At 38.1% G+C, this 27,131-nt stretch overlaps 1 protein-coding gene and 1 non-coding gene across 2 annotated transcripts in view; one reads left to right on the top strand and one right to left on the bottom strand.

The window, feature by feature from the left end:
• Nucleotides 1–26,245, bottom strand: part of PFDN1 (prefoldin subunit 1) — a 70,179-nt gene extending 43,934 nt beyond the window's left edge. The window contains exons 1-2 of the mRNA XM_058734834.1: nucleotides 26,115–26,245; nucleotides 22,839–23,005 (exon numbers count right to left, since the gene is read on the bottom strand). Of these exons, the coding sequence (XP_058590817.1) occupies nucleotides 22,839–23,005; nucleotides 26,115–26,147 (200 nt within the window). The 5' untranslated portion in view covers nucleotides 26,148–26,245. The remainder of the gene's footprint in view (nucleotides 1–22,838; nucleotides 23,006–26,114) is intronic.
• Nucleotides 4,795–4,901, top strand: LOC131489458 (U6 spliceosomal RNA). The gene has a single exon (XR_009250568.1). It is a non-coding gene; the product is annotated as a U6 spliceosomal RNA (small nuclear RNA).
• Nucleotides 26,246–27,131: the final 886 nt, after the last annotated feature.

The following is a 27,131-nucleotide window of genomic DNA, read 5'->3' as shown; positions in this document are numbered from 1 at the left end:
TTCTATGTAAACTATACTACAAAAATGAAAAATGAGGAAATGACCTTATTTCCAACAAAATGAAAATAATAGATTAATGCTAAAATGACATTAATGTAATATTTAAGAGTTCCAGGGGCATCTGGGTGGCTCAGTCGATTAAGCATCCTGCTTAGGCTCACGTCATGATCTCACAGTTTATGAGTTGGAGCCCTGCACCAGGCTCTGTGCTGACAGCTCAGAGCCTGGAGACTGCTTTGGATTCTAGGTCTCCCTCTCTCTCTCTGTCCCTCCCCTGCTCATGCTCTCTCTCCTCTCTCAAAAATAAACAAACTTTAAATAGACTCTCAAAGTGACTAAGGAAAGAACATCCATTTTTTTAAATTATGAAATAAAATCAGCAAGATGCATAATCAAGAATACCTGATAACAAAAAGAACCAAATTCTGGAAAATAAAAGTAACAAAAATAATTACAACTACAATAATTAGTTGAAATACATGAGATAAAAAGATGTAAAATGTTTCCATATGATTTTACTCATACCTATAATTTAAGAAACAAATGAGCAAAGGAAAAAAGAGAGAAAGACTCTTAACTACAGAGAACTGATAGTTACCAGAAGGGAGGGGGTGGGAGGATGGGTCAAACAGGTGATGAAGATTAAGGGCTGCATTTGTCATGATCAGCACTAGGTGACATATGGAATTGTTGAGTCACTATGTTGTACACCTGAAGCTCAGATAACACTGTATGTTAACTACACTGGAATTGTAATTTAAAAATAAACAAAACATTACTATAAAACGTTAAAAAAAAAAGGTGTAAAATGTGCAGTCAAAAACAAAACATGGTGGGGGAGGAGTAATAATTTTGAGCTCTACAACGGGGTCAAACTTAAGTTATTATTAACTTAAAATAGATTGTTTCGGGTATGTCATCGTATGTAAGCCACACAGTAACCACAAAGCAAAAGTCTATAGTAAATATACAAAAATAAAGAGAAAGGAATATAAGCATACCACTAAAAAAAATCAGACCACAAAGGAAAAGAGCAAGAGAAGAAGCAAGGAACAGAAAACCAGAGGGGCACCTGGGTGGCTCACTGGGTTAAGCATCCTACTTTGGCTCAGGTCATGATCTCATGGTTTGTGAATTTGAGCCCTGCATTGGGCTCCCTGCAGTCAACATGGAGTCCACTTTGGATCCTCTGTCCCCTTCTTTCTCCACCCCCCACCAAAAATAAACATTTAAAAAAAAAAAAAAAAGAAATGAAAACAACAAATGGCAATAAGCACGCATCAATAATTAAATGAAAACAGACTAAATTCTCAAGTCAAAAGACATAGAGTAAACAAATAAAAAACACATACGACCCAGCTCTGTGCTGCCTACAAGATACTCCCTCTAGAGGCCTCTAGGTAGCTCACAGTTGAGCACCCGACTCGATTTTGGCTCAGGTCATGATCCCAGGGTCGTGGAATCAAGTCCTTCATCAGGCTCTGCACTGAACATGGAGTCTGCTTAAGATTTCTCTCCCTGTGTCCTTCTCCCCTGCTCATGCGCGCACACTCTCTAAAATAGAATAGAATAGAACAGAACAGAACAAAACAAAATAAAATAAAAATAAAACAATTAAAAAAAACACACAAGATACTCCCTCTAAATGTAAAGACATATGCAAACCTAAAGTGAAAGGACACAGAAAGATATTCCCAGGCAAATGGAAACCACAAGAAAGCTGGAGCATTTATACTTACATCAGACAAAATAGACTTACAATAAAAACTGTAACGACAAACCAAAGAGGGCACTACACACTGATACAGGGATCAATCCAGTAAGACAATACAACATTTGCAAACTTTTTTTGCACCAATCATAAGAGCACCTAAATATAAAGCAAATGTTATCAAATCTAAAGGGAGAAATAGACAGCAATACAATAATGGCAGAGCACTTTAATGCCCCCACTTAAATCAATGGATAGATTATTCAGACAGAAAATCACTAAGGAAACGTCACCCTTAACGACATGTAACACCAAATAGACTTACCACATATTTACAGAACATTCCATCCAAAACCAACAAAATACATTTTTCTCAATTGCATATGGAACATTTTCCAAGTTAGATCATATGCTGGGCTACAATAAGTTTTAATAAATTTGAGAACTGAAATCATATAAGCATCTTTTCACGAAACTAGAAATTACATGAATAAAACCGGGAAACTCACAAATATGTGGAGACTAAACGACATGCCACTAAACAATCAATGCACCAAAGAAATCAAAAGAGAAATCAAAACATACCTTGGCATAAATGAAATTGGAAAAGCAATGTAACAAAATTTACATGATGCAGAAAAAGCAGTTCTAGGATAGAAGTTCACAACAATAAATGTCTATCGCAAGAAACAAGAAAAATCTCAAATAAACCACTTAACTTCATACCTAAGGAACTAGGGGGGAAAGAAAAGCCAAAACAAGGCTCAAAGTTAGTAAAAGGGAGGCAATAACAAAGATTAGAGCAGAAATAAATGAAAGTAAAAAGACAATAAAAGAGACTAATGAAATTAAAATCTGGCTCTTTGAAAAGATAAACAAAATAGACAATCTTATAGCTAGACTCACCAAGACAAAAAAGAGACAACTCAACATCAGAAATGAAAGAGATATTATGATTGATACCACAGAAATACAGAAGATCATAAAAGACTGAACAATTGTATAGCAGCAAATTGGACAGCCTAGAGGAAATGGATGAATCCCTAGAAACAAATAAACACGACTGTTTATACAATTGTGAATAAACAGAAAATCTGAATAGATGATGACTAGGAAAGAGAAATCAGAAACCTCCCAACTAGTCAATGGATGGATTCAAAGATGAATTCTACCAAAAATTCAAGGAAGAATTAGTATAAGTCCTTTTCAACCCAACTCTTCCAAAAAATAGAAGAGGAGGAAACACTCTCAAGTTCATTTTAGGGGGCCAACATTACTCTGATACCACAAACAGATAAGGTCATCATGAGAAAAGAAAATTATGGGCTCATATTCCTGATGAACACAGATACAAAAATCTTCACAAAATGTTAGCAAACCGATTTCAACATAAATTAAGAGGATCATACACTGGGGGGACTTCCAGAGAAAATGGCATAGTAGGACTCACCTCATCTCACACATACACCTAGATAACACCAACATCAGTATAAATAACCCAGAAAACAACTTGAAGGCTGGAGGAACAGACCGCCCCCAGCTCAATGTAGAGAAAGGGCCACACTGAAGAGGATAAGAAGGGTGGAAATGCAATTGAGAGCTAAATAGACCCACAGGACTGTCTGGGGAAGGGAGGGACCAGCAGGTGCAGAGAGGGGAGATGATCAGATCCCCAACCCAGGCACCCCACGCACCCCATGCACCGGGCACCCACATGGGGAAAAAACGAATCCCCATAACATGTGGCTTTGAAAACCACAGGGGCCTAACAATCAGTAAGGCTTAACACATGGAATTTTAAAAATCAGAAAGAAGACTCTGTTCTAGGAGAGCAGGGAGGGTGGAGTACCTTTCCTTAAAGAGACAGCACAACAAATAGCCTCACTGATATACAGCACAAAAGCAGAAATTAGAAAACGCGGGGGGGGGGGGGGGGGGGATGTATAACGAGAAGATTTAATGGTTGATGTCAGAGTGCATACTGGAGAGGTAGGGATCTTTGGGACACTTCTCCAAGAATAAAAGAGCTGCCGGGTGCCATTTCTCTCCCTTGTCCTCCAGCCTAGAAACACCTGCAGAAATCAGCACAGCACCTACACTCTCCATGGTGCTTGCTAACAGCATCCCCCACCACAAGCACTTCTGCAGTTTCTGCCCCCTCCAACCTGGCAGGCCTCACCAACAGTTTTCTCAGGTGACTGCAATGGACCTTTGCAGACCATGCATACACCATGTGCCCTATGCTCCTATTCTACTGCTGACATGCCCCCTCCAATACACCCTTGTTCAGAACCCATCCAAAGCGGTGCCACAATAGTATACAAGCAGTCCCAACAGAGACCAGCACCACTCCAAAGTGACTCCTGCCCCAGGGAGAAGGGAAGATAACCCCACACACTACTCCCAACTGTAGCCCCAACTGGAGGCAAACTGGGTCCCAGGCAAACTGACTTCAGGCCCAGTCTAGCAACAAAAATTTCTCAGGGGATGACAAAGGGAGAGTACCCTGAGGTTCAGTTCTACTACATCTCTGGCAAACACCTGGTCTGACTCAACTCAAGCACAAGACAAACCCAGACTGGCCCACTAACAACACAGGGACCAAACCCTGCCCACAACAAGCAAAGAGAGCCATTACGGATGACTGGACTGAAGGCAAACACAGATCAGCCACAAGAGCGGGGCACACACAACACACGTAGGAGACCCTGAAGCACCAAGTCTGTTGAATGGGGAACACTGCACTGGAAGGCATCACAAGACCTAGTCTTCATCAGGCCACTACTTTCAAGACAGGAAAAATAGCTGACTTTCCTAACACAGAAACAGACAAAGAGTTAGACAAAATGAGGACATAGAGTATGTCCCACATTAAATAGGACAAAATCATAGCAAAAGAGCTAAGTGAAATGGAGAAGTAATATGCCTGATAGAGAATTTAAAGTAATGGTCACAAAGATACTTACTAGACTTGACACAAGACTGGAGGACCTCAGTGAGACCATCAACAAAGAGAAAAAAAAACAACATAAAAATGAATCAATAAGAAATGAAGAACAATAACTGAAATTAAAAACAGACCAGTGCTCACTTGGGCAGGATATATACTAAAATTTGAACAATACAAAAAAGATTAGCATGGCGCCTGCACAAGGATGACATGCAAATTTGTGAAGTGTTCCACATTTAAACACACACACACACACACACACACACACACACACAGAAACACACACACGCACCCCAGGTGGAATAAACAGACAAGGGGAAGCAGAAGGAATCATCAACCTGAAGGACAGAGTAATGGAAAGCAATCAAGTTGAAGAGGATTCAGAACAAAGAATTTAAAATGCAATAGACTTGGGGAACTCAGTGACACCATCAAGTGTAGTAACATTCACATTTTAGGGATCCCAGGAGAAGAGAGAGAAAAGAGGGCAGAAAACATATTTGAAGAAATAATACTTGAAAACTTCCCAAATCTGGGGAAGGAAACAGAAATCCAGATCCAGAAGGCTGACAGCCCCCAACAAAATCAACCCAAGAAGGTCCACAACAAGACAAAGAATAATTAAAAAGCCAAAATGCCATGATAAAGACAAAAATTTAAAGACATTAAGAGGAGTGTCTGGGTGGCTCAGTGTGTTGAGCATCTAACTCTGGCTCAGGTCATGATCTTGCAGTTCATGGGTTCGAGGGCCACAAAGGGCTCTCTGCTGTCAGTGAAGAGCCTACTTCAGATCTTCTGTCCCCCTTTCCCTCTGCCTCTCTCTCTCTCTCTCTGAAAAATAAACATTGGGGCGCCTGGGTGGCTGAGTCGGTTAAGCATCCAACTTTGGCTCAGGTCATGATTTCACAGTTTGTGAGTTCGAGCTCCACATCGGGCTCCGTGCTAATCGCTCGGAGCCTGGAGCTTGCTTCGAATTCTGTATCTCACTCTCTCTGCCCCTCCCCCCCTCAAAAATAAATAAACATAAATAAACAAACATTAAAAAAATTTAAAGGGGCATGTGGGTGGCTCAGTTGGTTAAGCATTTGACTCTTGATTTCAGCTCAGGTCATGATCTCAAGGTCCGTGAGTTTAAGCCCCACATTGGACTCCACAATTATGCAGAACCTACTTGGACGTTCTCTCTCTTCCTCTAACCCTCTCCTGCTCATGCTCTCTGTCTCAAAATAAATAAACAAGAAAGAAAAGGAAAGAAAAGGAAAGAAAAGGAAAGAAAAGGAAAGGAAGGGAAGGGGAAAGGAAAGGAAAGGAAAGGAAAGGAAAGGAAAGGAAAGGAAAGGAAAGGAAAGGAAAGGGAAAAGAAAAGAAAAGAAATTTCCCAGAATAGGAAATAAAGAGCTTCCCAGACAAACAAAAGCTAAAGGAATTAATCACCACTAAACAAGCCCTACAAGAAATGTTAAATGGAACTTTCAGTGGAAAGACTATAAGTAGAAGAAAAATAGGAAGCACAAAGCAGTAAAATTGGATTTATCTATAAAAATCAGTGAGGTGGGGGCGACCGGGTGGCTCAGTTGATTGTCCGACTTTGGCTCAGGTCATGATCTCACAGTTCATGAGTATCAGACCTGCAGCGGGCTCTCTGTTGTCAGTGTGGAGCCCACTTTGGATCCTCTGTCCCTTCTCTCTCTGCACCTCCTCTGCTCACTCTCCCTCTCTCTCAAAAATAAACACACACAAAAAAAGAGTCATGTGATTCACAAAATAAAAGAATGTAAAGTATGACACCATATACCTAAAAAATGGAAAGAATGGGTTCAAACTTAAGCAACCATCAACTTAATATACACTGCTACATGCATAAGATATTATATAGAAACCTAATGGTAACCACAAATCAAAAATCAGTAGAAGACACACAAAAATAAAGAGAAAGGAATCCAAGTATATCATTAAAGAAAGCCAGCAAACCATGAGAGAAGAGATCAAAGGAAGAAAGGCACAGAGAAGAAATACAAAAACAACCATTAAGTAACAAAAGAGCAATAAGTACATATCTGTCAATAACTTTGAATTTATATGGACGAAAATACTTGAATCAAAAGACATAGGGTGACGGAATGGATAAAAAGGCAAGACCCATCTATATGCTGCCTACAAAAGATTCATTTCAGACCTAAAGACATATGCAGATTGAAGTGAAAAGAAAGCCAGGGTAGCAATATTTACATTGGATAAAATAGATTTTAAAAGACCATAACAAGAGACAAAAAAAACACTATATAATCATAAAGGGAACAATCCAACAAGAAGATATCACAATTGTAGATATTTACATACTCTACATAGGAGCACCCAAATACATAAAATAGCTAATAACAAACATAAAGGAAGTAATCAATACCAATAAAAGTAGGAGACTTTAACACATTCTTTTCAAGTGCACAAGGAACAGTCTCAGGAAAAGATCATTTATTAGGTCACAAAACAAGTTTTAACAAATTCAAAAACACTGAAGTCATACCATGGAATCTTTCTGATTACAACATTACGAAACTAGAAATCAATCTCAAGAAAAAAGTCTGGAAAGAACACAAATACATGGAGGTTAAACAATATGCTAATAAACAATGAATGGGTCAACCAAAAATTCAAAGAGGAAATAAAAAACTCATCATCAGAGATATAAACAAATCAAAACCACAAAATGAGGTACAACCTCACACCTGTCAGAATGGCTAAAAGTAAAACTCAAGAAACAACAGATGTTGGCAAGGATGTGGAGAAAGGGAAACACTTTTGCACTGCTGGTGTAAATGCAAACTGGTGAAGCCACTCTAAAAAACAGTATGGAGGTTCCTGAAAAAATTAAAAATAAAACTACCCTACAACCCAACAATGGCACTACTAGGTATTTATCCAAAGGAAACAGAAATGCTGATTCAAAGGAGCACATGCACCCCAATGTTTATAGCAGTGCTATCAACAATAGTCAAATTACGGAAAAGGTCCAAATGTCCAACAACTGAGGAATGGATAAAGATGATGTGGCAAATATATACATATATATGTATACATATATATGTATACATACACACACACACACACACACACATATATATATATACACACACACAATGGAATATTACAAGGTGATCAAAAAATGAGATCTTGCCATCTACAACAACGTGGATGGAACTTGGGTGTGTTATGCTTAGCAAAATAAGTCAGAGAAAGACAAATACCATATGATTTCACTCATATGTGGAATTTAAGAAACAAATAGAATAACACAGGGGAAGGGAAGGAAAAGTAAGATAAAAACAGAGAGGGAGGCAAACCCTAAGAGACTCTTAAAGACAGAGAACAAACTAAGGGTTGCTGGAGAGAAGGTAGGTGGGGGGGATGGGTAAATGGGTGCTGGGCATTAAGGAGGGCACTTATTGAGATGAACGCTGGGTGTTAAATGTAAGTGATGAATCACTGGGTTCTACTCCTAAAACAAATACTACACTGTATGTGAACTAATTTTAACTTACTTATTTTTAAAATTTTTTAAATTAATTTATTTATTTGGGGGGCAGGGGTAGAGAGAATCCCAAGCAGGCTCTACACTATCAGCACGGAATCTGACACAAGGCTCAATCTCACTAGCTATGAGATCATGATCTGAGCCGAAATTAAGAGGTGTGCGCGCTCAACCGAATATGCCACTGAAGTGCCCCTTGTGTTTATTTTTAATTTATTTATTTAAATTCAAGTTAGTTGGGGCATGTGGGTGGCTCAATCAGTTAACTGTCCGACTCTTGATTTCGGCTCAGATCAGGATCCCACGATCCCTCAGGTCATGGGATTGAGTCCCGCACCGAGATCCATGCTCAGAGTGGAGCCTGCTTAAGATTCTCTCTGCCTCTCTCTCTGCCCATCTCCCCTGCTCATACTCTCTCTCTAAAATAAAACTAAGGGGAGCCTGAGTGGCTCGGTTGGTTCAGTGTCTGACTTTGGCTCAGGTCATGATCTCATGGCTCATGAGTTCAAGCCCTACATCAGGCTCTGTGCTGACAGCTCAGAGACTGGAGCCTGCTTCAGATTCTGTCTCCATCTCTCTCTGCCCCTCCCCTTCTCATGCACTCTCTCTCTCTAATATAAATAAATATTTTTAAAATATTTTTTACAAAATTTTTAAAAAATGAATAAAATAAAAATAAGATAAAAATTAATAAAAAAAAATACATGGTGGGTACCTGGGTGGCTTAGTCAGTTAAGTGTCAGACTTCAGCTCAGGTAATGATCTCACGATTCATGAGGTTGAGCCCTGCTAACAGTGTGGAGCCTGCTCAGGATTCTATCTCTCCCTCTCTCTCTGCCCCTCCCCACCCTCAAAAAAAAAAAAAAAACTTTAAAAAATTATAATAATAAATCATAAAAAATCATAATAAAATAAATAAACTACATGGAGACAAATGAAAATGAAAGCACAAGGGTCCAAATCCTTGGGATGCAGTATAAGTCATTCTAAGAAAGAAATTTAGAGCAATACAGGCCTACTTCAAGAAGTAAAAAAAAAAAAATCGCAAATAAACAACCTAACCTTACAGCTAAAGGAACTAGAAAAGAACAAAACCCAAAACCAGTAGAAGGAAGAAAATAATAAAGATTAACAGTAGAAATAAATAAAATAGAAACTAAAAACAATATAACAGATCAATGAAACCAGGAGCTGGTTCTTTGTTTTTGTTGTTGTTCTTGTAGTTTGTTTTAAAGATTTTTTTTTATCATTTTTAAGTAATCTCTACACCCAACATGGGGCTCGAACTCACAACCATGGGATCAAGAGTCACAAGTTCCACCAACTAAGCCAAGAGCTGGTTCTTTGATAAACTTTTAGCCAGACTCATATATATAAAAAAAAAGAAAGCGAGAAAGAAGACCCAAAATCAGAAATCAAAGAAAACAAGTAACAACTGACTCTACATTAATACAAAAGATTATAAGATAATATCACAAAAAATTATATGCCAACAAACTGGACAACCAAGAAGAAACTGATAAATTCCCAGAAACATATAACTTCCCAAAACAGAATCAGGAAGAGACAGAGAATTTGAACAGACCAGCAGTGACATTGAACCTGTAATCCAAAAACTCCCAACAAACAAAAGTCCATGACCAGATAGCTTCATATGTGAATTCTACCAAACATTTAAAGAGTTAATATCTCTTCTTTATTCCAAAAAATAGAAAAGGAAAACTTCCAAATTCATTCTATGAGGCCAGCATTACCCTGATACCAAAACTAGATAAAGACACTGTGAAAAAAAAGAACTACAGGCCAATATCTCTCACGAACATTGATACAAAAATCCTGAACAAAATATTAGCAAAGTGAAACCAACAATTCATTAAAAAAATCATTCATCCAGGCACCTGAGTGGCTCAGGTCATGATCTCACAGTTTGGTTCATCTGCTCTCCACACTGAGCCCATTTCAGATCCTCTGTCTCCCTCTCTCTGCCCCTCCCCCACCCGTTCTTGCGTGTGTGTGCTCTCTCTCTCTCTCTCTCTCTCAAAAAAAAAAACATTAAAAAAAAAATCATTCACCACGATCAAGTGGGGTTTATTCCCAGAATGCAATGATGGGTCAATATTTGCAAATCAATCAACATGACACATCACATCAACAACAAAGGAAAGGATAAGAACCATCATATCATTTCAACAGATGCAGAAAAAGCATTTGACCAAGTATAACATCCACTCACGATACAAACCCTCAAAATAAGTAGGTTTTGGAGGGAACATACCTCAGCATAATAAAGGCCATATATGAAAAACCCACAGCCAACATCATACTCAGTAGTGAAAAATGGAGAGCTTTCCCCTAAAATCAGGAATAAGACTAAGATGTCTATTCTCACCATTTTTACTTAACACAGTATTGGAAGTTTAGTCATAGCAATCAGACAAGAAAAATGAATAAAAGGCATCCAAATTGGTAAGGAAGAAGCCAAAGTTTCACCATTTGCAGATGATATGATACTATATACAGAAAACCCTCAAGACTCCACCAAAAAACTACTAGAACTGATAAATGACTTCAGTAAGGTCGCAAGACACAAAATCAATATACACAAATCTGTTGCATTTCTATACACTAATAATAAAGTAGCATAAAGGGAAATTAAGAAAACAATCCCATTTATAATTGCACAAAAAATAAAATACCTAAGAATAAACTTAACCAAGGAGATGAAAGATCTGTACTCTGAAACTATAAAATACTGACGAAAGAAACCAAAGACAACACAAACAAATGGAAAGATATTCCATGCTCATGGACTGGAAAAACAATTACTGTTAAAATGTCCATACTACCCAGAGCAATCTACATATTTAATGAAATCCCTACCAAAATTCTAATGACATTTTTCACCGAAGTATAACAAACAATGCTAAAAGTTGCATGGAACCATGAAAGACCCCAAATAACCAAAGCAATCTTGTGAAAGAACAAATGGAGGCATCATGGTTCCTGATTTCAAATTGTATTACAAAGCTATAGTAACCAAATAATACAGTACTAGCCTAAAAGCAGACATAGATCAATGAAACAAACTAGAGAGCTCAGAAATAAACCCACATAGGGGTGCCTGGATGATGGCTCAGTCTGTTAGGCATCCAATTCTTGATTTTTGCCTCAGGTCATGATCCCAGGGCTGTGAGATCAAATCCCGCATTGGGCTCCAGGTTGAACATGGAGTCTGCTTGGGATATTCTTTCTCTCTCTCTCTCTCTCTTTCTCTCCCCCCCCCCCCCCCCGGTCCTCCACTCACACACTTGTGCACACTCTCCCTCTTTCTAAAAGATTTAAATAAATAAATAACCTGCTGGTATCCTGAGGGCATGACCTTAAAAAAAAAAGAAAGAGGGGCACCAGGGTGGCTCGGTCGGTTGGGCGTCCGACTTCGGCTCAGGTCACGATCTCGCGGTCCATGAGTTCGAGCCCCGCGTCGGGCTCTGGGCTGACGGCTCGGAGCCTGGAACCTGCTTCCGATTCTGTGTCTCCCTCTCTCTCAGCCCCTCCCCCGTTCATGCTCTGCCTCTCTCTGTCTCAAAAATAAAAAATAAAAAAAAGAAAGAAAGAAACAGACCCACACATAGATGATCAATTAATTTATAACAAGGCAATCAAGAATATACAATGAGAGGGGTGCCTCGGTGGCTCAGTCAGTTAAGCGTCCAACTCTAGATTTTGGCTCAGTTCATGATCTCAAGGTTCATGAGTGCGAGTCCCGCATCAGGCTCTGTGCTAAGTGTGGAGCCTACTTGGGATTCTTTCTCTCCGTCTCTCTCTATTCCTCCCCCACTTGTGCTCTCTCTCTCTCTCAAAATAAAAAATAAAATAAAATTTAAAAAAAGAATATACAATGAAGAAATGACATGCTCTTCCATAAACGGTGTTGGGAAAGCCAGACAGTCACATGCAAAAGAATGACACTGGAACATTATCTTATAGCACACAAAAATCAATTAGAAATGTATTAATGGGGGCGCCTGGGTGGCGCAGTCGGTTAAGCGTCCGACTTCAGCCAGGTCACGATCTCGCGGTCCGTGAGTTCGAGCCCCGCGTCAGGCTCTGGGCTGATAGCTCGGAGCCTGGAGCCTGTTTCCGATTCTGTGTCTCCCTCTCTCTCTGCCCCTCCCCCGTTCATGCTCTGTCTCTCTCTGTCCCAAAAAATAAATTAAAAAAACGTTGAAAAAAAAAAAAAAAGAAATGTATTAATGATTTGACATTAAGATGTGAACCATAAAACAACCAGAAGAGAACTTAGAAAAACTTTCCCTTTATATAGGTTTTGGTGATTTCTTGGATTTGACAGCAAAAGGCAAAGGCAAGAAAAAAGCAAAATCAAGTACATCAAACTAAAAGCCTTCTACGTAGCAAAGGAAACAAAATGAAAGGCAACCTGTGAACTGGGAGAAAATATTTACAAATCATATATATGATAGGGCACTCACATCCAAAATACATATAAAAATGAATTCTTAAAACTTAATTAACAAATCTCATTTAACAATGGACAGAAGATCTACATAGACATTTTTCCAAAGACAACAGATGGCCAACACATACATGAAAAGGTATTCAACATCACTAACCATGAGGGAAATGCAAATCAAACCACAATGAGAATATCACTTCAAATCTATGAGAAATAACAAGCGAAGGCAAGGACAAGGAGAAAAGGGAAGACTTGCGCACTATAGGTGGGAATATAAATTGTTGCAAACACTATGAAAAGAGTATGTTCCTCAAAAAATAAAAAATAGATTCCACTTCTGGGTATCTGTTGAAAGGAAATGAAAACACCACTTTGAAAAGATAAATGCACTCCCATGTTCACTGTAGCATTATTCACAATAGCCAAGACATGGAAGAAACCTAAGAGGCCGTCGATGGATGGATAAAGAAAATGTGGTATATACAAAAAAAGAAGCAAATCTTGCCACTTGAGATAACATAGATGGACCCTGAAGATTTTATGCTAAGTGAAATAAATCAGACAGAGAAAGGCAAATACTGATGATCTCACATGTATGTGACATGTAAAAAAACAAACAAACAAACAAAGTCACAGATTTATAAAACAGACTGACAGTTGCCAATGGCCAGGGTTGGGCAAAATGGATGACGATGATCAAAAGGTATACATCCACTTAAAAAATAAATAAGTCAACATACAAAGTACAGCATGCTGATTATAGTGAACTCTACTGTATATTTGAAAGTTGCTAAAAGAGAAAATCTTAAAAGTTCTCATCACAAGAAAAAAAATTTGTTACCACGTGTGCTGATGGATTTTAAGTGGACATACTATGATCATTTCACACTATACAAAATACTGACTCATTATGCTGTAGACCTGAAATTAATGATATGTCAATTATACCTCAAAAAAATAAATACCAATTTGGGCATTTACAAAAAAACTTTTTATATAGAAGCAGATTTATACATAATAGACTTAAATTTCAATAAATATATATATATATATACACAGATAGATATCACCAAACACACAAATAAATAGGAAAATATAACCCATTGTCTGGAGGAAATTCAGTTAATAGAAACAGACTCACAAAGGAGAGAAAGAAAGCAATTAGCAGATAGAAAAAAAAGTTTTTTAATTTTTTTTAATGTTTACTTTTGAGAGAGTCAGAGCGCAAGCAGGGGAGAGACAGAAAGAGAGGGAGACACAGAATCTGAATGAAGCAGGTTCCAGGCTCTGAGCTGTCAGCACAGAGCCCAATGTGGGGCTCAAACTCATGAACCATGAGATTATGACCAGAGCTGAAGTCGGACATTTAACCAACTGAGCCACCCAAGCACCACTTGCAGATAGAAAATTTTAAAATACTATATAATGTGATTAAGAAATAATGGAAGACAGGAACTTAACAATAGAAACAAAAAAAACGAAGAAGAGGAAATAGAAGGACAAAAAAGTCATCCACTGAAATGAGGAAGACTGTAGGGAAGAACTGGTTTACCTGGAACAGTGAGAATTTTATTTTGGTCAAGTTAATCTTGAGAGGCCTATCGAATGGAGATGTAAAGTAGGCAGGTATATACAAATCTGGAGTTCAGGGAAGGGGTCTAAGCTAAAGATAAAAACCTGGGAGTTGCCAGTATATCAAAAGGCACTGTAAAGATATAAGCCTGGGGACACCTGAGTGGCTCAGTTGGTTAAGCATCCAACTTCGGCTCAGGTCATGATCTCATGGTTCACGAGTTCAAGCCCTGCATCAGGCTCTGTGCTGACAGCTCGGAGCCTGGAGCTTGCTTTGGATTCTGTGTCTCCCTCTCTCTCTGCCCCTCCCCCACTCACACTATCTCTCTCTCTCTCTCTCTTTCTCTCTCTCCAAAATCAATAAACATTAAAAAAAAAAATCTTAAAGAGATAAGCCTGGATGAGATCACTAAGAGAGTAAAAGAAAAGAGTAAAGAAAAGAAAAGAAAAGAAAAGAAAAGTAAAGAAAAGAAAAAAAATTCCAAAGGCTGAGCCCAAGGTCAATCTAATACTTGGAAATGGGAAAGAAAAAGAAACAGTAAAGGAGACTGAGAAGGAGTGGCCAGTGAAATAAAAGGAAAACCAAGAGGTGATCTCCTAGAAGCCAAAGGAAGAAAACGGTTCAACCAGGAAAGACCAACTGGAATAAATGCTGATAGGTCAAATTAGATGAGGGCTGAGAATTCACTGGAATTATTAGAGAATCATGGTCCCTTGAGGAACCCAAGTCCATGTAAACATTCCTTGTTCTAGATGAGTAACTCACACACTGCTAGGTTCAATCTGTACTAATTAGAAATCACTGTGTATTTTTAAATCAAACTATTACTCCTAAAATGGAAGCAGTAGTATGTTAGTCTATTTTAAACATGATGTTTATTTTTGTCACTATTCGGTATTCTAAGTATTCTGGTAAATAATCACCTCTGATGTTTACCACTTTTACTCTAGCCTCATCAAACCCCAAACATTTCCACATATAATCATCAAGATCTGCTATAACTTTTTCCAAGATGTGATCTTTCTTTTACTAAAAGGTTAAAATGTAACACTGGATGAAACAGAACCACTGGACAGTACAAATTATTATCCAGTGAGCATTAAAGGACACAAACAGAAGACTCCTAGTACAAAAGCATAAAGTCAGAGAAATATAAATATATTTTAGGACAAATGCAAAAGACTCAGTCTAACACACACATACAGGATGCATACTGTGATCCAAATCTTTTTACCCTGAGCCAAACAATGTAAAAGGCTTGGTTTAGGGCAGCCATGCTCTTATCTATTTAAAGATACATTTTTAATACTGGGATCCTGCTGCTGTGGAAATTTTGATAGGAGAACATTTCAAGTCCTCTTCAAAGCCAAGGGAACAGTGTCTCCCAAGTAATCTGGTCCATTTCAAGGTAACTGACCTTCCTCAAAACAAGAGATGGTAAGTAGAGTTCTTGGCCAGGACAATAAGATAACATTCCCTCAGACATGTCCATTCGAACTTGAAGGCTAAAAATAAATTGAGCATACATTCTTCACAAAACCACAGGCACTAATGGTGCATGCAACACACTGCAATCCTAATTATTCCTTCTGGGCAAAGGATATTTGCAGACCCTATCAATTCCTGATATAAGGAGTAAAAAAGAATACTAACAAGTCATACCAAGTGTGTATTCACATACATGGACTGACTGCCTTTCAACTTCTAGGTCAATATTTTTTGTGAGCTCCTTTTGGATGTTTCATTAAGCAGATTATGTTCCTGGACATGAACATTTCAGTCCTCTCTCAAACAGATTAGATAGCAAGTTGTTCCTAAATTTGCCACTATGAGATAAGTGGCAGCTAAAATCAGAAAATTCTTGGTACAGCCTAAAAGTGATTGTTTTTCAGGGGCGCCTGGGTGGCTTAGTAGGTTAGGCATCCCACTCTTGATTGCGACTCAGGTCGTGGTCTCAGTTGGTGAGATCAAGCCCCACGTCGGGCTCTGTGCTGACAGTGTGGAGCCTGTGTGGAATTCTCTCTCTCCCTCTTTCTCTGTTCCTCTATCTCAAAATAAAGAAATAAACTTAAAAAATAAGAACTGATCGTTTTTCATTTCAGAGAAACTCAGCTAGTCAGTTGCAGCAAACAATTCCCCAATGACAAAGTAACATAGTTCAAGGTTACTGCTACCTTTATTTTTATTTACATGGGAACAACAAGGTAATGGTACTTTTCACCCTTCCCTCAGTTTACTAAATCAATCCTTATCACCAATTAGAATACACTGTAGTATCCTCTTGGGTTGCTGAGTAATTGCTACTTTCATGCAACAAAAGCAGGTTTTGTTTCATCCTTTGCCAGTTTAAAAAACAAATGTGAAGCCTTTTGATGTCAGGAAATCCAAAAGCAAAGTGCTCCAAGTAACCAAATGAATCAATTCCATTTACATTTTTTAATCAAGTTCAAGCCTAAAATAAGTAACCCTACAAGGACACATTAAGTAAAAATTTTATTTTCGCATGTTTGTACATCCCAAGTAGAACAGACTTCTCCTGTTTTTACAATAAACTTCTAATTAGCACACGAATTTTCAAAACTAATTTCCTGTGTTTCAGTGAGACTGGATTCTGGAGGACATGGGAGGGGAAGAAGGGAAAGAATTATCAAAAGTACTCTTCTAAAGAAGAAACATGGCTATGTAATTCCTACGCAAATGTTTGTTAACTTGCCCTGGCATAAAAACAGTGATGTCATTCTACACAGCAGTACAGCAGAGTTATAATGAACACTAAGTTTTTAAATCACTGACAACTTAAGGAAATTAAGAATATTACTCAAAAATCTCCTCTCCCTAGAGTACCACATCTGTGAAAGAGGAGAATGTGCCCGTCTGAGGTTACATACACACTCAGCATCAACAAAAGTGAAGTCATTTCTCCTTGCACAACAGGAAAAGTTGTTTTTGTTTTTTTTTCCCCCCTTACAGCTCTGAGCAATGAAAGCCAGGACTTTAAATGGCTCTGTATAAAAACACAAAAAGGGAGGGTCACAATCTATTAGTAAAAGCAGTTCAACATCAAGAACCCCTCTTCCTTTAAAATAAAATCTAAAAAATAACTTTTTAAAAATGCCTTCTTACCTTTGAAAATTATTTTATCTTTGCTTCATTTTCTCTACTCTAAAATACAGATTACTACATTTAAAGAGAAGATATAAGGAGCTGATAAATTTCTATCTGCAGTGTGCTCTCACAGCAAAAATAATGTGTACTTTTCTCCTATAGCAATCACTAAATAAAATATCCAAACCTGATTCCAGTAAGAACAATATAAACTATTTTTACTATAACATCAACAATATTTACTGCACCAAGTTTTGTGGTTTATTTCCTAATCTAGTAAAACTATTTCATCAGCTTTAAAATTACACCAAATTGACTAGAATACCAACTTTACAACTATCTGAAATTGTAAAATGGTTGCAAAACTTCAGGCACCATGACTATGTCCTTTTCTATTAATATTTAACATAACTAAACAGAGAAACCAAATATTTCGACTTGGCTTTACTAACTGTCATGATTCAAACTACAGGTCAACATCCAAACTCACAATTAAAATCACAAGAGAACTAACATAATAGTTTAAACAAAGGGCAGTTCAACCAAGCTATCGTGAAAAATTCAGATTTCTACATCCTAATTGCTTGAAAAGTTGCTCAACTGTTCGGATTTTGGCTACTGTTAATTTGTTCCCTATCAGGAATATATCTACTGTTTTTACTTCCTACCTGTGCCACATTTATCTTAGGTTTTACACTTCTGGATCTTTCAACCATTAGAGATCAACCATCAAATTACTTCAACAAGTAGAAATAGCAACACCGCTCCCAAACAGCAAATTCTGCATTGCTAGACACTTATCTAGTTGGTAGATTTATACCATTGTTCATTCTTAGTTCCTTAAATGTAAAAAATACCCACAGAATGGTGGCATACCTCTAAATTGGTTTAAATATGGTACAAAGTTATTTTTAGTTAGGTTCAAGTTTTAAAAAGGCACTAATCATTCTTCTCAGAGACTAATCTACTCAAGTTCCTCCCATATTAAAAAAAATTAAAGCTCAATTTGTCTCTCTTGGAAAAAAGAAGTGTATGTAATGCTCAAGTAAAAGAACATTAGAATTACAGAATACTAAACCTGTTATCAAATCAGGGTCAGGATCATACCTACTGTTAATAAAAATAAGTCTGACATTTATTCTAATGATGGTCCTTTCAAACACTAGCAAGGCTAAATGTTCTCTATATGCACTTTGAAATGTAATTCTTATTTTTAAAAAATTCTCCTATCTTCTAGTGTGCAAAAAGGGAAGAAAACCCCCATAAATCCTTATAAGCTGGTTCTTATTCATAAAAAAAAAGGATACCAGCAACATTCATGTATTATTTGAGAATTGTGTCTATTCCCTCCTTGCATGCTAGAAAGATGCAAAGACAAACACTTGCAATTATTCAGACAGATCATTCCACAGTTGTAACTTTCATCACAGTTCTCAAAGCAGTATGGTGAGGTCAGCTCACAAACAGCTTAAGTAGCAAAACCAGAAATTGGTGGTAGTAGTATCAGGCTACATAACAGCCTCTCCAAAGAATATGAAGTAAGAGAACTGAAATGTGCTGGCAACATGCCAAGAGACTGGACAGACTATAGCTTTGAGCAATGAATACGCAGAGTTTACAGTATATAGCAATTCATCATCTCTTAACCTGTAGTTTGATTTTCCTTGTATAAAAACCAAAATAAGCCATATACAGGAGGTCATTTAACACTACCAAATTTCTCTACATATGTGTCTTAAAAGACATCTGGGCATGCAATGATTTGGTTAAACTAAAAACATACCCTATAAAGGAATATGTAACTTCCATCTTATATGGAGATGAAGAATATAAAATAGATATTATTATATTGATATTATTCTACATAGAACAGCTTTTATTCTCTAAGGATTATACTGCCCTGGGCCTAATTCTAAATGCTTAGGTTTTTCTATAGTGCCAGTTCTAACTAATTATCTCTGCAGCTGATTGGCTTTTAGAATTGGTTAACCTTCTCAGGAGATTTAATTAAGAATTTATCTTATCCAATCAAAGAACATAATTTTGATAAGTAACAACTGCTTTGACCTAGTCAAAATGTTACTTTTACAATTTCACCTTTGTTGAATCATATTTTAAAACAGAATAAGAAAACCTAATTCTTAAGTCTTTGACTTTCTAACTGTATTTTCTTTCTGAAGAAACAAAAGAAAATGTACCTATTTTAGGCAAAAGAATCATATTCAATTCAAATCAAGACACATTTTACACCTATTTTGTGCCAGACATTATGCTGAGAACAGAGGAAACAAAGATAAAGATGTATACAGTCTCAATGAGCTGACAATCAATCTAGTTGAGGCAAATGACCCACTTAGAAATCAATCATCTCTCTCTCTGTCTCTGTCTCTGCTATACTAGCTACAGGAACAAAAGCTCTGGTATCACCCAGGAAAGTGTGAATAAGTCTGCCAGGGAGGACAGAAAAATCTTCAGAGAAGACAAGCTATGTCTTGAAGGATAAAAATTTCACAAGGGAAAGGGGATACTTCAAGCCAAAGAAAGAATGAACAAAATCAAGAAAGCACAAAAACATCTGACAGGGGCACCTGTGTGGCTCAGTCAGTTAAACGGCTGACTCAATTTCAGCTCAGGTCATAATCCCACAGTCCGTGAGTTCAAGCCCCTCACTGGGCTCCATGCTGACAACTGGGAGCCTGCTTGGGATTCTCTCTCCCTGCCCCTCCCCTGCTCAATAGCGCATGAACCAGCTCTTCCTCTCTCTCAAAATAAATAAATATACTTAACGAACAAACAAAAAAACGGGTGACAAAGTCCGGTGACAAAAGTAGGGACAACGATTTCCGGTACATGTACTACTTATTCCTCTTCTATCGTCACCCATGACAGACATACTAATCAATTAAAGCATGTTTAAAGCCCACATGAGACTCAAAGTCCTTTTCAACAGATCACCCAAAATCAATGGAAGGATGTTAAATCCATGAGATGAAATTTGCGCTATACTAAGCCTGGGACTAGAAAGTGGTGGGACTTGAGGCTACAGGGGTACATTAAGGACAGATTATAAATGAACATGAATGCTAGGCTAAGAAGTTTAGATTTCATCCTGTGGGCAACAGATCAAAGAATTTTATGAAAAATATGGATGTGATCAATTCTGGCAGATGTATGAAGAGTACATTTGAACACACAGAATAAAGGCAGAGAGAACAGCTAAGAGGCTATTGCAATAATCTAGGTAAGATACAATGAAGCCCGAATGTCAGTGATGGCAAAAATCTACTGCAGGCTCTAAACAAAATGGAGTGTTTTAGATTCTATAATTCATGGTTTTAAACAACAGTTTGAGAAAAATTAGTATTCTAATTGGAGTTCCCAAATAATATTCAAAAAAGAAAAGACAAATTAAGGTAAAGACTGGAATTAAAGAAGTGAATCACAATGATACTCAAGATTACTCAAGACTATAAATTCAGAAATAGTTATTTCAGGTTTAGCATCAAGGGGAACATCCTCATGACCAGACTAATACTCAGCAAGTCTTTTCTTCCTGAGGGCGCTAATACTCTAGCCAAACAACAAACTCTATTCACCTTACATGCCCCCACAATGCAGAGTCAAATTCGCACTCCCAGTGGGATGCAGAAAGAACAAAAGTCAAATTGAAAACCAAAGTTTGAAACTATGTAGGAAGTTCCACTTTATCCAAACATTTACAACAATGTATTTATTTTACACAAAATAAATCTTATGGAAATACTACTACTATTCTACCATGAACTAAATCATATCCCAGCCTTTTAACTCTAGACTTCTTGGTGTGGAATACAATCTAGCTGTAGCATTTAGGGCAGTATGCAAAAAAAGTAACAACCTAGCACTTTCGGAGAATGTTTTAATAAAGTATTCTGATTAAAACCAAAAACTTCATTATAGCCCAAAAGGCCAAAGACAATCAAAAGAGATTTTCTGTTTTGGAAAAAGAGATTCTTTTACTGTTGCAAAGGCTAATGTACTGATGTGAAATCCAAGTGCAACGTGTTAACGTGCATGCTGGAAAAGCTACCATTACTGTTTAAGACCTAAGGATACTCATACTAAGAATAAAATTATCCTAGGGGCGCCTGGGTGGCGCAGTCGGTTAAGCGTCCGACTTCAGCCAGGTCACGATCTCGCGGTTCGTGAGTTCGAGCCCCGCGTCAGGCTCTGGGCTGATGGCTCGGAGCCTGGAGCCTGTTTCCGATTCTGTGTCTCCCTCTCTCTCTGCCCCTCCCCCGTTCATGCTCTGTCTCTCTCTGTCCCAAAAATAAATAAAAAACGTTGAAAAAAAAATTAAAAAAAAAAAAAAAAGAATAAAATTATCCTATAGTGAATGCCAACAATGCACCTGTACTATATAGATATATATTCAAGGGTTTTACTTTGTTACTGTCCCAATTCTTTTCTCTCCTAATAACAAATTGTCAAAGTGGGATTCTCCTCCTCTCAAAATAAGCTAAAATGAAAAATATGAACTACAGATATAAAATTTATTTGTGATATACTGTTTATTCTGAGAAAACAAATCACATGTTTATCATAATCCCTCTCTTTTCAAGAAAAGGAGTAGCTAGTCATGAGCAGAGTCTACTTCTCATGATGTCATTCCAAAGCCATTACTAAATGTTACACATGTTATGCTTCCTTCAAATCAATCACCAAACAAGTCATCTTCAGACTGAGGTCAAATTCCATTCACTACAAGATCTCCAAACTTGAAGTAATGGTCCATTTACTAAGTAATATCCAAAGACCAAATTCCAGAAAAACCCTCCCCTTGTACCTCCCCCGCTTAAAAAAAGTCTTCCCCTTTTAGCTCATTGTAATGGAATGTGACCTGTAGTTAAGGGCTTTTCCATTCCTTATTTACTGTTTAGAGAACATGAAGCTCATCTATTCTCTCTCATAAGAGTAATATATTTCTTAAAATAAAAAGAGTGAAGTATAGGTGATCAATCATATAACAATGAGAACAAACAAAAAGTAAATTGGTTTACTTGATTTCTCATGCATGACAGAATGAGTGTATTTAAATGATAAATGGATCTACTTTTATCTTACAACACTGGTCCAACATCTTAAAAGACCTATGATTTGTATGACTCCTAATATATCAGGTAAGGAAGGAGAAGTTAAAACTACACCTACTTAAATAAATCTTCACACACAAAATTACTGTAAACTTCTTTTCATGACAAATCATTTTCGTCATTGAACTTACACACTTAAATATCTACCTGATCACAGAGAGAAGAGGAAAATATCTAAGAAATGTACTGCAAAGTCTAAAATTAAACACATCTATCTGGGGTTCAGTTAGCATTTTTAAAAAGTATGTATTTGACTAGGTGATCCTCAAAGTTTCCATGATACTTTAACCCAAGTTTTAAAACGAACAAATTCTAGACAAAAACTTCTCCCATAATAACCCCCTTCAGGATACATTTTACTTACATTCTTCCTACACCTTCATACATGTTAGTCTCATCTATCAAAGTCATAATCTCTGTATCTGTAAGATGTGCATGCTTTTTCGTCCTGTTTAGCTGTTCAATCTGTATGTCTGCAAGCTTCACCTTCTGTTGAGTGTCAATAACTTTGGCTTGAAGCTCTGTGAAGGCCTAATAAAAAAAAAAAAAGTCCTTCATTTAGTGGGTGAAACATTTTACAGGAAACACTTGAGTCAAATCCAAATATATTAAAATAAGCTGCTAACCAGAAACAAAGTTGTGAAATTTACCAACACAAACATCAATAAAACTCAATACAACTGTAAACAATCAAGCCACCATGCTAAATCATGAACTTACCCTGTCCTCAGAAAATGCAGTCTACATGAAGCACAACAAATGCACCTTAAATAACCATATGAAGAAGCAGGTATCCAAAGAGTAATAAAACAATAAATGCAACAGAGGATGAAACACAGTGATTCAAAACAAAACTATAACGATTCACTACATTTGTATTACACTGCTAGGTTTCAAAACACTTTCCCACATTTATTTGCAATACTAACATGGGAATATTAATATGAGAACATTGTGAAATATAGTAATATCTCATTTACTCCTCTCAATAATCCTATGATTTAGGAATGGGAGTTTTCATCATCACTCTTTACAGATTAAAGTAACCAACTTAGGGGCTCCTGAGTGGCTCAGTCTGTTAAGCATCCGACTTTGGCTCAGGTCATGATCTCATGGTTGCTGAGTTCGAGCCCCGCGTCAGGCTCTGTGCTGACAGTTCCAGGCCTGGAGCCTGCTTCAGATTCTGTGTCTCCCTCTCTCTCTGCCTCTCCCCTGCTTGCTCTCTATCTCTCAAAAATAAATAAACATTTAAAAAACATTTTTTTAAAATAAAGTAACCAAATTAGTTGAAGAGATCTAAGTGGCTTGCACAGGGTTGAACAACTATTATGAGGAAAGGCAGGGACTTAACACTGAAACCCATTTCTTCTGACCTTTAGTTCAGGAATGTTTCTATTTTACAGTAACATTCAGGATACAAATATTTTTAAAATAAAGATTAAAAAAAATAAAAAAATTCAAGGCATTGGTAGAACTGCATCATAATCTTCATATGCACATACCAAGCCAAATTTGACCCTCGTGTACACTTAAACACAGTTCTTGGATACTCTTACTTAAGGGCCTGGAATGACTTTCAGATGTTGTCAAATTTATGCCTTAATAATACCATTTGTGACTGCATTACAGGGCAAAGCCCTCTACTTAACTTTTTTCAGACTTTGTTCTCACCTATTAGTAAGGTTTCAAAAGATTGATATGGGGAGAGAGGAGGTGCCTGAAATTGCCTATTAGTCTCCACTACCCCCCCCAAAAAAAAGACCTTATAAAGATATTAGAAGATGAAACCTTTTTTTTTTTTTTAACGTTTTTTATTTATTTTTGAGACAGGGAGAGACAGAGCATGAACGGGGGAGGGTCAGAGAGAGAGGGAGACACAGAATCTGAAACAGGCTCCAGGCTCTGAGCTGTCAGCACAGAGCCCGACGCGGGGCTTGAACTCACGGACCGTGAGATCATGACCTGAGCCGAAGTCGGCCGCTTAACCGACTGAGCCACCCAGGCGCCCCTAGAAGATGAAACCTTTAAACAACAAGTTTGTTTTTTACTTAAGCTAACTGGCTGTCAAAACTATCCAATTTAAGTCTCCAATCATCTTCTTAGTTTGCATTCATTGTCCAGAGGTTTCTTAACAACAAATTCAAATGCTGGGAGTTAAGTCCACTCACAGCTATACTCTGTTGTTAGCTCTTTCACTAAACCCTGACTTACATTAGAACTTTTAACAGAAAAAAAGATAAACTTTTAGAATGCTTTAATCATTCTTCAGATTAATTCTGTTTTGCATGTAAACTTACAGGTGATTGTTCTGTACACATCGCTAAAGCAGCTGGTATACAGTTCAAGCTAAGATACTACAGCATTAGAGAACACCAGGTTAAGGGCTAAATTTACAAGTTTCAAAAGAAGAAACACAAAAAGCAAGGTACATACACATAAATCCTCAGAGCAATAACAAACAACTTCATTTAATAGGAGCAACAAATATTTGAGCTATCTTATTTCATATGCAAAGGTTCACCCAAACGAAGTGTTAAGACGTTAAATTTGCTCTTCTGAAGAACCTAAGCTAATAAACAAAAGGTGTGGAGTTAAGCAAAGAATAGTGGATTCTAGTCCCAACGTTGGACTACATCTTTTCTAGAATTCAATTTCCTTTTATAGAAAAGTATAGGTTTAAAGTTGATGAAGTCCAGGATCCTTTCCCTGACAACCCTTAAGTGGCAAAAACGTTTTTGGGTAACAACACATTTATAAACAACTGTTTGAAAACAGAAACCCAATTCCTTCCGATACCGATTTTATTTGGAAAATTTTACGGGCTTGTTCTTGTTTCTTTTTTTTTTTTTTTTTTTGGCAGGTCCTTCAAGAAAGGGGGAAGGGGAGGGGCGCCTGGGTGGCGCAGTCGGTTAAGTGTCCGACTTCAGCCAGGTCACGATCTTGCACTCCGTGAGTTCGAGCCCCGCGTCGGGCTCTGGGCCGATGGCTCGGAGCCTGGAGCCTGGAGCCTGTTTCCAATTCTGTGTCTCCCTCTCTCTCTGCCCCTCCCCTGTTCATGCTCTGTCTCTCTCTGTCCCAAAAATAAATTAAAAATGTTGAAAAAAAAGAAAGGGGGAAGGGGAGATAGGGCTGGGAGTCAAAGCCCTGCTATGAGACTATCTAACTTTGAACTGTATGTACATACTGTGACCTTTCAAAGCAAGAGATGGAGTAAGTGGCCTAAAAACACAGGATGGCCTTGGAGTTTTTCAAAGCAAATGAAGATTAAGAATTTACAGATGCCTCAGACCGAGCAAGCCGTCCGAAGGGGCTCCAACTTGAAACGCTTACTTCAGGCCTTACTATGAAACTGAAGGCTCCACGCAACGAAACGGCCCTGGAGGTCAAAACGAGAAGACCGGCCAGCTATCGGCCCGCCACAGGAATCAAACCAGCCCAACCGGCTCTTAGGCAGAAAGAGCTGCTCGCCCCCCACGCCATCCCAAGGAGACCCGATCCCGCCTTAGGACTCTGGGAAATCACGCCCCAGTTCCCTGGGGCCTCTTTTCTTCCTCCGGACTCGAGTCTCACTCGATATTCTTGACCACAGTCCCCTTAGCTTCCAAAGAGAAGCCTCTGCCAGGTGAGGACCCTCTTTTACCTTCTTCAATTCCAGATCCACGGGAGCGGCCATCTTGGTTCAGTCGACGCGCCTGCGCAGTAGGTGAAAGCCGGAAGGGTAGTGGGGGAGGGGCGGGCCTTGGAGGTTTGACTGTCCCCTTTCCTTCTGCGCCTGCGCATGGGTCGGATTAGCCGAGCTTCAAGAACTATTACGATACCCGTTACGTCCTCCTCACGTGACCTATCTGGCCTGGCGCGCAGATTCTGAGGATGGTTTTAAGCACTTGGACAAATAGCTTACCTTGTGCTTGCTGAATAGAGTTGCATGCGGATTCGGCCAAAACCTTTTCAGGCATTCATTCCTTCAGCTAGTCCCTGTGGTGTCAGGGAAGTGGAAAAATCAGCCGGAGCTTCAGGCAGGGTAGTGTGGAGGAGACCAGAGGTCTTTGTTGAAATGTTCTTCCAAAGAATTTATTTCAACTGAAATCCCCTGGGAAGATTTTCTAGACACAGTAGTTCTCAAGAGTGGCCAAATGAATTTATTAAAAGAGTACAGATTCTCTGGTCCTCATCACAAGCTTAATTATTTAGAATCTCTGACACTGGGGCCAGGAAATTTGTGTTTTCGAAAATTCCCCTTATCACCTGTAAGTCACCCAACAAGTCGCCTGCAGACCACATTTTGAGAATCTGCTGTAAAAGCTTTGGCATCTGAACCAGAAGGATGAATAGTAATTAGACTTTAGAAATGGAGGAAATGGATGTTTTACCTGATGTGGAGAACAAGGGCAAGAGGAAATGTAGATAAATTTCCTTATAACCTGAAGTTCATTGACAAATACTTGAGACAGGCAGAGTATGACATTCCTCCAGGAACTCCCAACTGTCTTAATGTTTTGCTAGAGGGGAAAAACCCTTAGCTAAAAATAGTTAAAATCTTGTAAGCGTTCTTTAGCATATGCAAGTCCTTTTGGAAACTTCACCTTGTCTTTACCTCCCCCAACTCCCCAACTATGGTAAAATCTTGGTTTGAGAGCATAATTTGTTCAGGAAACAT

The sequence above is a fragment of the Neofelis nebulosa genome, chromosome 1 (assembly GCF_028018385.1).
Source record: "Neofelis nebulosa isolate mNeoNeb1 chromosome 1, mNeoNeb1.pri, whole genome shotgun sequence".
Lineage (NCBI taxonomy): Eukaryota > Metazoa > Chordata > Mammalia > Carnivora > Felidae > Neofelis > Neofelis nebulosa.
The sequence above is the reverse complement of the archived record's forward strand: the minus strand, read 5'-3'. Positions and strand labels throughout refer to the sequence as shown.